Below are 12,446 nucleotides of genomic sequence, written 5' to 3' on the forward strand. Positions count from 1 at the left end.
TCCTGTGGATCTGTGACTGGTGAACACGTTTACTGACATTTACTGATAAAAAAATAATCCTTTCAAGTCCATTTATAGTGGTATACCTCATTCCCCTTCTCTTATGGGAATACATTATACCAGTTATAAGCACTTTCATATTGGTATAACTACCTTCACACTAGAGGCAGTTATACCACTTTGACCATACTTACAGTCTAGGCCTTACATTGGTTTAGCTTGCCCCAGGGCACTATCACACCTCTAGCTAAAGCATCCCCCAGGACATGTATACCTTCAATAATAGAATGTAGGGTTTGAAAGATATGCACTCAGCCCCTTCCAAACCCTACATTCTATTATTGAAGGTATACATGTCCTGGGGGATGCTTTAGCTAGCTAGAAGCACACCACTTCTGTATACGGCTCTGGCGTGCAATGCCATGAAGGCAGATTCTATCGATCACAAACACTGCTTTAAAGGGTCATGTCATTATCAGGTCACTTTCAGCCCAATGTTCAATTTGGGGAGTTGTGGGGTGAAGGGTTGTGTATGTGTTGTCTTGTGTTTTGTTTTCCAGATATACAAACATTTCTGTTGGTCTTTAGAGTTGTAAAAGTTGTAAAAACAAAGTTAAAATGGTCAAAGTTCTCCTCACAGCATCTCCAGCCAAACAATGCCACAAACTATCTAGTGCACAAGACCCAAAGAAGAAACTGCCTCACTTATCTTGCTGAAGCTGAAAAAAGTGGAAAGCAGAGTGAAGAAAATTTAGATTTAAATATTCTTCCAGGTCTAATCAAAGTGTTGTTTGCAACACAGGTGAGGAAATAGTTTTATAAAATAAAAATAATTTTGGCCTATATTCCTTTAAAGTGAATTTGGCTTTGAAAAAAGGTGACCGTCTGTTTGACCATAGTTGAAAGACACAGGAGAAACGTGGCAGCATGACTGTGTTAGAGATTGAAGAATTCCGCTTCAAAACAGCTACAGCACAGGCACTGCTGGGCAAGCTTCACTAAATTTTCCTGCCAATGTGCCTCAACTTTGACCTGGATCTGACTGTTCTCTCTCTTTGCTCATACCATTCAATTCTTGCTCTTAATGCTGAAATTTGCCAAAAATGGGGAAGGGATGAAGGGTTATGGTAGTTTTTGTGCTGAGGGCAAAGTCTTAAACCACCAATGTATTTCACGTTATCCAATGCCCAATGTGAAATATATTGGTGGTTTTAGTCTAGCTTCATTTTTATTTGGGAAATGAATTGGTGGGTTTACTCCAGCTTCGATAGACTTGTGTTCTCAGCTCAAAAGTTAAAATATAATTCCACCTCTTCCTCCTCATTGATCGTCTCAGGAGAAGCCCAAGGACTGAATGGGTTTGATGTCAATGAGAATTTATGGCAACATGTGAGATTGGATCTTCAATTCTTATCTATCAGAGCTATTGGGTAGGGGGAATCCCTGGAGGCAGTATTGCTAGTATTGCTTTTAAAATGGAGAGGCAAAAATAAAATAAGGCTGGTGGGTCAGTTTTTCTCTTTGGAGGGTTCTGGAAATCGGTCGCCCGAATTCAGGTTCACATCTTCAATCTTTTTTATTCTGCTTTTTACAATATTTATATTTTTTCCTATAAAATCTGATGCTTTTGTTGGAAAGACATCTTTTCACATTAGGAGAAACTAAAGACTTTAGGCATTAACAAGAAAAAAATTAAGAAAATAAGAAATAAATAAAGCGAGATTCATTCATTCTTTTCAGAGCCGCAGCTGGCAGCTAAAGTAACATTCCCAGAAGGGAACCAGAGGCTGGCCCTTTTCCAGTTATAGAGACTTTATTTAAAAGGACTGTACACAAGATTTTTAGGCCATATATTTAACATGCCTTAATTGCACATTAGGAAATGGCCTGATTCCAGCTGATTCTCCTTTCCTTAATAGCAGTCAGTGTTTAAATGATATCAAAATTACAATTTGGCACTGAATAAAAATGCCTTAAAAACTGCAATGCTACTCTATCAAAGTTACATTGTGTCTGATCCCCTTCTATAACAGCTCAGATGCATATTTTTATTACTCGCTTTTCTTTAAAGCAAAGATATCAGAAATTATTTTTAAAACAAAAATGTATTTGAAATCAGGAGGACAAAAATTAATACTAATTTTTTAAAACATGTTAAGTGTATGGCTTAAACAGCTTGATGACATCTTGTTCAATAGTTCTTCTACCGAAGAATCAAAATGTAATAGTCTTAAATAAAATTTTAACATGAGAAGATGAAATAATGAGTGGTTTTGCAAAGGCAACTTTCTCCTCTCTGAGTCACACAGTATCCCTAGACTATGATATTTTGTTCTTCATGAAGGCACAGATCTAGTGATGTCACTGGGAGATCTGCACCATAGGCCCTGATACAGCAAGGCACTGAAGCAAGCACTTAGCTTTTAAATATGTGAATAGGCTCATTGAAGCCAAAACTTACAGTTAAACACTTGTTGATGTGCTTTGCTGAATGGGAGTAACAGAACAAGAATATCATGCTCCAGGTTTGTTGTGCACATCTGAAAAATAAATGTTGACAGAAACTGAGTATGTGCTTAATGTCCTGGTACAACATAAAAGAAAGAAAGCACAAAAATAGAGGGACTACATGACTTAGAACTCCAGCAGCGAAATACTTTCCAGTACATGGTCAGTGTGATATAAAACATGGATAAATATATATTTTTAAATATCATCAGGCTAAATCTTCCGGTTTGGGTGCAAGGTACTGAGTGGGGTTGGGCTGGGGAGACCTAAGGAGGTGCCAAGGCCCCTCAACTGTTGAGGTGGGTGGGAGTTGCAAGCACTCTGCACCTTGCAGTATATATATATGAATGAAAGGGACATTATTACTCATACTTTGGGGCTTGCACAACCAAGGGAGTAGTGCTTTGAATAAATTAGTTTGAAAGCTGTCATTAAGTGGCCTGGTTTATTTAAAAACAAATAAGTTGTTATGTTTCTACTGCCACCTGCGTGGGTTATTATGTAGGGAAAATATGGTTGTGTATCTGGTTTTCCTTCAGATTAATAAACCATGACTTGGCTTCCTCATATAGCATATGTAGGTCAATAAGGGAAGGTGTAACAAATAATACACAGTTTTAGTAGGACAAAATAATTGTCCTGCTTTGCTATTTTTGCCATTTAATGAAACCTTTGGGTTAGTTGATAAAGATCACATGAGTACTGGTACCAGTTAGAGGGCCAATGGTCACATCTTTGGAGTAATTATATCCCTACTAGCCTGATTCTGCTGCACAATAATTTCTTGTTTTCTAAATTCAATTGGGGCCAGTTAATCTATATTACTACAGTTTGAAGGCACTAGGCCAGATTCTCCTGGTAGTCTCTTGATCTATATTGGTGCAAGAGGGGAATCAAGCCCTTCAGTTTTGTTCAAGGTGAAGAATGGCAGGGGTCCAAGTCATTGTGATATACATCTGATTACCACATATCCTTTCCACAGGCATAGATTTATGCCAAGTTGCCACCCCAGAGTAATCAGTGAGCCCTGTACGAGTCTGCAAAAACACACACCCCTTGATATTTTCAGCCTACAAGTGACAGTATGTCATAATCAGCTACAAATTACATCTTAAAAGAAGAAACTTCTTCCACAATTCTGCTGGAGCAACTCTTTGGGTGATTTTATTCTTGATCAGGGATCAAGTTGGATGGGTAGGTTGGGATTCTAAAGAGTTATGGCCCAAGCCATCTTGCTTTCAAGTCAATGGGAGCTGAAGTACACTTTTGGGTTGGTAAGTGGCTTTTTGTTGAATCGGAAAATGTTCTTCATTTGTACTGCTTCTCTCTCGTTTTAAGCAGACAGTAGAAATCATGTTAACACACCCTGCATTACATAGCCCAACTATATATGGAGCAGCTCAGGAATAATAAAGCGATGAATAAAGAAAATAAGTCTTACAATGACTTTTGACCATTTTTCTACCTTCAACATAAATCCCAAATACTTCTTTAAAAATTAGTAGACCAATCTGAATTATTCTTGTGAAAGATTGTCCTGTACCACATTTTATATCTACCAGTGTCAGAAAGTCCCAAAGCTGACTAGGTTAAAGAAGTTGACTTGGTTAAGAATCCCATTTGCTGTATATTGACTACCAAGTCTATGGTAATTAACATGAACAATTGAGTTTTCTACTACAGATGGAGTCCAAACCCCACATTGTTACTAAAGGGAAGACTGCAGTGGTGGTTAAACACCTGTTTTATGACTTGAAGCCCAACAAATTTTAAAGATGAGAGTTATTTTACATGAGTGTTTGCAGATAAAGGACAGTAAGTTGGCTTTCTTTTAAAATGGCACTCTCCAAAGAATGGAAGTAATCACTCTTATTTTAAGTGTAGTTTTCTACACTGGTGGTGTTATTGTGTTACTTATAAAATGGTAATCAATCTGTTCCTTAGTGGGTGAAGTTCTAGGGCACTGGGAGTGGAGTGGTGTATGTGTGTCTTGAAAACCTCACAGACTACTATTTGTGCATGTGCATCACATTGTGAAATGGCTCGTTAAATTTTAGGGTGGAAAGCTATTGGAGTGCATGCAAATAGTTGGATGCCAAAAACTGCATGATTAACTTAGAGTCTGGCTTCAAGCCATTTTGATATTGTGGGCCTCTGCACATCTGAACTGCAGCTCCATGCCAGGTGTCTGAATGCCTACGCCCCAAAGCGGTGCACAAACTAGGGGAAAGTAGGCGTTCCTCTACCTACATTGCCAACAGGCCTGATCCCGTAAGTGTGCTCATAGCTCACTTACTGAAGCAGGCCCTTATAGGGAAGCTTGCACAAAATGGAAGGAGGAAGAGGCTGAGCTCCCTCATCATTTTTAGCCCAGTGGTTAGGGTACTCAGCTGGGATGTGGGAGACCCCCAGTTCAAGTCCCCCTCCACCTGGTGGGGAGAAGGGCTTTGAAAAGGGATCTGCCACGTGAGTGCCCTAACGCTGGGCTGTGGGGCTCCCTCAGTCCCGGTGCAGATGCTCCCCTGTGGCTTGAAGGAAGTATTGGGCCAGAGGGAGAGAGCACATGATGAGTATGAGAATGACTCTACCGCCTCGTAGTTAGCACAGTCACGTGTGAGACCCAGGATCCAATCTCCCTACTCTAATGACTTTTTAAAATTATTTATCCACAGTGGAATAGCTTCAACATGTGAGACTGAGGGAGCGCCCTCCTCAGAATATCCTACAGCCCAGTGATTAGAGCACTCACCTAAGAGGTGGCAGAGCTCTGTTCAGATCATCCTCAGGTGGAAGGGGGACTTGAACTGCAGGTCTTCCACATCGCAGGTGAATATCCTAACCCCTGGGCTAAAAGTTATGAGGTAGGCCCTCCTCTACCTCCTCACTAAAATACCATAGGTGCCTAATGCCAAGCGACGGTTTGGAGCAGAGACTCCCAAGCAGAGGGAAGCACCTCCCTGCAGCCTGGATTTAGGTCTCTATCACCAAGACAGGGGCAGGACTTAGCGCATACCCTCAATTTCACACCTTCCATTGGCTGGCTTTTGTGAATCTCATTCTGAGGCACCTGTCTCTCTCCATTCATTGAATAAGGAGCCTAGGCACCGAACTCAGGCCTTGTGGAGCCCAATTATTTTCTAGGCACCTCACCATGCCTAACTTTCTTTGTGAATCTAGCCCTGTGACTCTGTACATCTTCATTAAACACATGCTATATGTTCTTTGTACTTAGAATTTAAATTGCTAATTACAAATAGGTAGATAGTTTTCCTTCCACTTTAAGCATAATGTGTAAGTTTAAAAATAAATATGAAAAAGATAAGCCTGCAGTACTAAAAAACTATTGAGCAAAGAACAAAGACAAATAAATCCTCCCGCAACATTAGAGAAATTTGCACCTTAAGTGCCCAGTTACAGTACAAAAATAGTCATATACTACCATGCTTTTCTGCAGTGCTTTAGCACCTCTGGGTTCTAACAATGTTTTAAACTGCAAGTATAGGGGAAGACAAAAGAGTTTTATAATCACATTAGGAAATATTTGTCCTGTCCACTGCAACAACAGCATACCCATATTACAACACAGATGCTCCAAATTGATCATGGTGCAAATGCCTCGCCAGAGGAAAGATAGACAGCACCTGTTAGTGCACAGTTATACTTGCACTGCAGATAGGCCCTAAGTTATCTCTCTTGAAAGGAGGGGGTAAGGTAGGAGCAGTGGAAATTTACCAGACGTAGAACAAAGGAGGCCAGGTGATGAGGAGGGGTTTAAAATAAAGAAACAGAGAGGAACAGGGGTCATATGGGAAGAGGAAACATAGAGCAAGGTCAAAGAGCTGGGTAAGGGGCACCAGGAGGTAGAGGTCACATAGCATATAAAAACTGCATGGGGCCAGGAGTCCCTGCCTGCTTTCCTGAGTTCAGATGGCCCCAAGGACTTTGGATAACCCAAGGGATTCAGACTCCACCCAAAGAATGGCCTGGGGTAGTGAGGAAACTGAAGCAGGGACATGCATTTGTTTTGTACGATCTGTACTTTTCTGTGCTTTGTATGATTAAGTAAAAAAAGAGTATAAAGGTGTTAGACTGTGCAAGGTGTGTGATCATAATTGCTGCATCCCCCGGAGAGAGTTAAACCATCACCTGAAGCTTCACCCCTTTTGAGTGGAGTTCTGGGTGCGTTTAAGTAACTGGGATGGCTTGAGGGTCAGGGCTGGTTCTGAGAACCTGGGGCAGGTAAACTAAGCTGCCTCATTTCCAAGAAGAAGGCCCATTGCTTGAGAGTCAATGCCCAAGAAACGTGCCAGAGGGGCCAAGGGAGGAACCAGTGAGGCAGTCTGCTGAAGCTTAACCCACCCCAAGGATCCCCAGCAGCGGAAGGTTGGATTCCTCTGAGAGCAGTCCCAGTGAGTGGCCAGGACTGGGCACTCATTAGGTTCTGTAACATTAATGGAAGCAATTCATTAAACGTAAGTATCTGAGCTCTGCTAGTAATACATGCATAACAATGAGAGGTTACAACATTAGAGGTAAAGAGACAAATCACCATTTATCTTTGAGACAATGTAGTTAAATGCCAAATCAGATATTCCTAAGGGAAAACAATTACAGTGCAAAGGTAAAGATTAATTTAAATATCATTAAAATATAATTAAGTGTTAATAAAAGCATATGTTCCATTTGAAATTGTTATTTAAGCTTCAGTTTCTTCCACAAAGGACACCACCCGCTCCCTTTTTTTTAATGCCACAAAATGATTCATACTGCAGAAGTTTTCTAGGCTCCTGATCAAAAAGCTGCAATACTTTAGACATTTCGCTTTGGTCTTAGTGGAGCTTTAGAAATCAAGCACCAAAGAAACAGATTTCTATGAATCATTACTGCCGTAGCTCATACTTAAAAATATCAGGATTTCTGACAGGCGAGAGAGAGAGAATTTTGATCATATGCTGTCTTGAAACAATCCATGAAAGTTATACAAACTGGGCAAGCCTGACTCATGCTGTATGCCATATTGTAAATACAGTACCTCAGTATAGTCAGTCAGTGACATATGGAATAAAACACAGCTCACTGCAAATAGTGTATACAACTTGTAATGTGTAAGAGAGAGGAGTGTTCAGAATGTAACCTTTGATTGTATTCTGTTAAATGTTGCTTTTTTGCAATAGTTACTTGCCTGTTGTGCATATCACTATTATTTGTAATGAAAAGTAACTTTATAGATGTAGTATTTGGTTATTCTTTGCCCTGACATAAGGTGATTCACAAATGACAAAAGGGGTATTTCCTTAGGGTCAGTTAGGTGGGTTGTCACATTTTAATGTTCACATAGTAAGAGGAAGAGACTTCTATTCACGCTCTGTGTTCAAATCCTTCTCTGGTATGAAGACTCCATGCAGGTCCAGATGCAAGTCTACATTAACTGTGGCCCGAGCCATCTCTGTGAATGTTTTAGCATCCAAGACGAGCAGGAAAGGTGCTTTCCTGGGATCTGATGTCACAATGGAGGATAAAATAAGACCTAAAAAAGTATAAATAAGGAATGTATTTCAAAAAGAGAGAAACAAACAGACTTGCTTTCCCAAATAGAAAAGGCAACATCATCAACTGATAAGTCTGGATAACCAAGGACAGCAATGAAAACTGCTTTGTGGATCAAAAAGTCTAACTAAGAATGCTAAAAAACTAATGAATGCCTCCATCCTGTTGCTGGTCTGCCTGGTGTATACCACAAAGAAAAGATGCTGAAGCAGTAGTCTCAATTAAGTATTTAACTGTGTGTCCACATCACAACTGGTAACATTGTTTGGCATCTCAGCTGTGAGGCTAGGGACTTGAATGGGTCCTAAAGACTGCACTCCTCACCCACCACTGCAGGTGGTTCCTCCAGAGTAGCACTGGCAGGAGATGACGTGGGAGCTTGCAATACTACTGTATCTGCTGGCCCTGGTCTGTAGTTAGATGGCTTCAGGACATTCAGTCTAGCAGTTTTGAAGAATTCTTTGATGCCAACCTGATAAAAGATGGCTCCAGTGGGCTACATGAAAAATCCAATTATTTTTAAAGTCCAGCTTGGGAGCACACATGTGAGCTGAATTTGGCCCATTGTTCCTTTGCAGGAGTGGAAGGAGGCAGTCATATGCCCAACTTTGAAGAAGGGTGACACAATGAAATGTAAGAACTGGCATGTCATCTCCCTCCTCCTATAAAATCTTATTTTGGATACTCTTACATAGACGTATTGCTTCGATAGAGGAAATAATAAGAGATTATCAGTGTGGATTCTGGAAAAATAGGTTAATTGTGGATCAAGTATTTTCAATTCATACACTACTCGAGAAAAAATAGGAATATGATCAAAATACATACATAGTTTTTATAGACTTTATAAGAAAGCATATGATAGTATATCACACGATGGCCTCTGGGCCTCAGGGTTTTTTTCACTGACAAAATTATTAGGATGGTACAGCTGGTACTAGAATAATCCTCGAAATGGAAAAGCTACCTTATGAGAGGAGACTCAAAGAGCTTGGCTTGTTTAGCCTAACCAAAAGAAGGCTGAGGGGAGATATGATTGCTCTCTATACATATATCAGAGGGATAAATACCAGGGAGGGAGAGGAGTTATTAAAATTAAGCACCAATGTGGATCCTAGAACAAATGGATATAAGTGGCCATCAACAAGTTTAGGCTTGAAATTAGGTGAAGATTTCTAACCATCAGAGGAGTGAACTTCTGGAGCAGCCTCCCCAGGGGAGCAGTGGTGGGCAAAAAACCTAATTGGCTTCAGGACTGAGTTTGATAAGTTTATGGAGAGGATGGTATGACAGGACTGCCTACAATGGCATGAAGCCGATCTGCAACTGCTAACAGCAAATATCTCCAATGGCTGGTAATGGGACACTAGATGAGGAGGGTCCTGAGCTAATCTTATCTTAGAAGGACAACCTTATGGTCTTTGACCTCATGGCTCACCAAGGAGAAGATGAAGGAATAATACTGAGAAAGATCTAAGAGCGCTTAATGTGAATTACCATTAACAGAAAAAATTACCATTAATGGGGAAAATATGCCATTGAGAGAAAGAGGTTAGGGCAGATGGTGAAAGAAGTTAAGGACCTCCATCTCCATGGTCTACAGAGCTAGGGAGAAGTAGTAGCAGACATCTTTGTTTGCAGGACCACAATGGCTGAGGCTAATTTTACTTACCCCATCGCACTGTTGCTCAGTGGAATAGATTTCATATTAAAGGTCATTGACAATAAAACAGTTAAAATTTCTGATTCTTCATTGCAAGTCATCTTGACAATGAAGGGCTCTGCATACTTATATATATATATATTTATCCCCAATTTCTTACAAGAGCAGTCTGCTTACCATCATCCTCTTCTTTTAAATCAGGACTGGGAACAAAGATAGGCTCGGCTGGCCAGCAGTGCTCCTCCTCCCAGCTGAGCTTTTTCTTTGTCAGAACATCAACTTTTGCTATCTAAATTATTAAGACAAAAATAATTCTTCAGTCTCCATTCTAGCTCTTAATTTCAAAATCATGCTGTGTACCATACAACAGAGTGGCTGGGTAAAATGACAGGATCAGTACTGCAAGTCAGGAAGCAATGAGACATAATTACTCCAGCATGCCCCAGATGAAATATTTGGAAAACTTTAGGCTCCTCAGTCATGTTTAGTGGCTGTATAGCCACAGAATCTTGTTTGTATTTAATAGGAGACAATTTCACTTTAGAGACTTGAGAGCAGAAATTGATACTGTATAGTTGTATCACAACTATACCTGTCAACCAAGGATCTCAAAGCATTTCACAAAAGTTAGTTAATTATTTAAGCCAGATGACATCTCTGTGTCAGGTGAGTCAATAATATTATCCCCCCATTTTACAGAACAGGAGCCTGACACACAAAGTTTAAGTGATCTGCGCAAGGTCGCACAGGACCCTTATAGCAAAGCAAGGAATAAAATTCAGAACCTCCTGATGCTTAGTCCTGTGGTTCAATCATTTTCTTTTTGTGTGACCTCAGTCTTTACAGAAGTAAAAACCTTAAGTAGTTAAACAAGACAAATATTAAAACAAAATCAAAGAGACAAGGCGAGTGAGGTAATATCTTTTATTGGACCAACGTCTGTTGGTGAAAGAGACAAGTCTTTGAGTTTACACAGAGCAGAAGAACTCATTGTCAGCTTGAAAGCTTGTCTCTTTCGTCACCCGAGGTTGGTCCAATGAAAGATATTACCTCACCCACCTTGTCTCTCTAATGTCCTGTGACCAACACAACTACAACCACACTGCAAAAAGCAAAATCAGTTCATTGTGATGGTTTAAGTAGCTAATAAACAAATGGGGCCAGGATTTCACCCATGTACTGTAAATATAGCAGTAAATATCTCCACATCTCAGCAATGGGCTAAGTGCCTGAGCAACCCAACGCCCAGTATGACAGAGTTACTATTTCACATTCAGCTCCATTATCTTCTGTATGCATCTGCACTGCTAAAGGTAAATCACTGTTCCCATTCTGAACCCAAAATCTGAAGAGATCCCTGATTTAGAACTCAAAGGTGTTTAAATGAATTATAAGATACAATATACAAAACAATATCAGATGTCTTCATTGCACCTACTGCATATCACAGATGCCCAATGTAAAAAAACAAACAAAAAACCCCACCTCTTAACAACTATGGTTTTATTTAAGTCATTTGTAAAGGAGGATTATCTTTGTTAGAAATCACAAACTTGCTGATTTGTTTGAGCTAGTGTCAGATACGCTGACAAACATTTTATTGCATCATCGTCTATATAATATTACAGATCCAACTTTATTTTGTAATCAGCTGGGAAAATTAAAAACAGGAACAATTAGTGAACTCTATCTACTTGGCCTTATATTCTCTCAGTAGGTTTTAGGATAGATTTTGCTGAATGAGCGACAATTATCAAGAGCCAGCTTGTCTATATAACTTTCTCCTACCCTCAGTTAATAGGACTGTCCAGCTTATAATATCAGAGGGGTAGCCGTGTTAGTCTGGATCTGTAAAAATCAACAGAGAGTCCTGTGGCACCTTTAAGACTAACAGATGTATTGGAGCATAAGCTTTCGTGGGTGAATGCCCACTTCGTCAGATGCAACTTATAATGAACTTGTGTTCTAAGAAGTATCTCTTTAAAAACTGGTATCATGGAGGGGTGTGGGGCTGAGGCTCTTCCAGTCTAGGGCTGGTGCCCCAACACAAGTTAAAGCTTCCTGAAAACATCAGAGGGTCAGAGTGAAGGGTACGTTGTGATGAAATAGGCATCTCTGTATGTGGTAATAACAACAGTCCGTATTCTCAGCTGGTGTTAAGTGGACATAGCTCCATAATGAAACTACACTGATTTATAGCAGCTGAGAATCTGGCCCAATTGTTTTAGTTTTTGTCATGTGGCAATGTAGGACTTATGTCCTTATCTTTTAATCCTTTTGCTTTTAAGTGCCGGAGTTTGTAAATGTGATACGTAAACATATTGTTGTGACTTACTTGTTTAAGAAATGTGGATTTTTTTTATTTTTGGAACATTCACATTACAGAGCAGAACCACAGGCTAGTAATGTTCCAATTCTGACCTCACAACCAGGCATTTTTGCTATGGTTGTATGGATGTAGGTCAGGGCATAATTTGGACCATGTAGGTTAGCTAGTGAAATAAACTGCCTTCACTATTTGCACACTGTTTAATTTGATTTGGGTTATACGAATACAGTCATGCAATATGCAATCAGAGTTATATTATACCTTTGTGGGAACTGGACTCCACCGAACTTCTGTTGCATAGATATATCTGTATTTTTTGCCATTATAATCATAGTTAATGCGAGGCAGCTCTATTCCTACAGGTAAAGTGAAACATACATATTGGTAACAAGGAAGGAA

The 12,446-nt window shown here is 39.9% G+C and overlaps 1 protein-coding gene across 2 annotated transcripts in view; it reads right to left on the bottom strand.

Annotated features, from left to right (window-relative positions):
- Positions 1 to 7,041: 7,041 nt before the first annotated feature.
- Positions 7,042 to 12,446, bottom strand: part of BCO1 (beta-carotene oxygenase 1) — a 31,289-nt gene continuing 25,884 nt past the window's right edge. For both annotated transcript variants that reach the window (XM_034788773.1, XM_034788772.1), the window contains exons 9-11: positions 12,309 to 12,403; positions 9,896 to 10,007; positions 7,042 to 8,035 (exon numbers count right to left, since the gene is read on the bottom strand). In XM_034788773.1, coding sequence (XP_034644664.1) covers positions 7,863 to 8,035; positions 9,896 to 10,007; positions 12,309 to 12,403 — 380 coding nt within the window. In that variant the 3' untranslated portion in view covers positions 7,042 to 7,862. The remainder of the gene's footprint in view (positions 8,036 to 9,895; positions 10,008 to 12,308; positions 12,404 to 12,446) is intronic.

The sequence above is a fragment of the Trachemys scripta genome, chromosome 13 (assembly GCF_013100865.1).
Source record: "Trachemys scripta elegans isolate TJP31775 chromosome 13, CAS_Tse_1.0, whole genome shotgun sequence".
Classification (NCBI taxonomy): Eukaryota; Metazoa; Chordata; order Testudines; family Emydidae; genus Trachemys; species Trachemys scripta.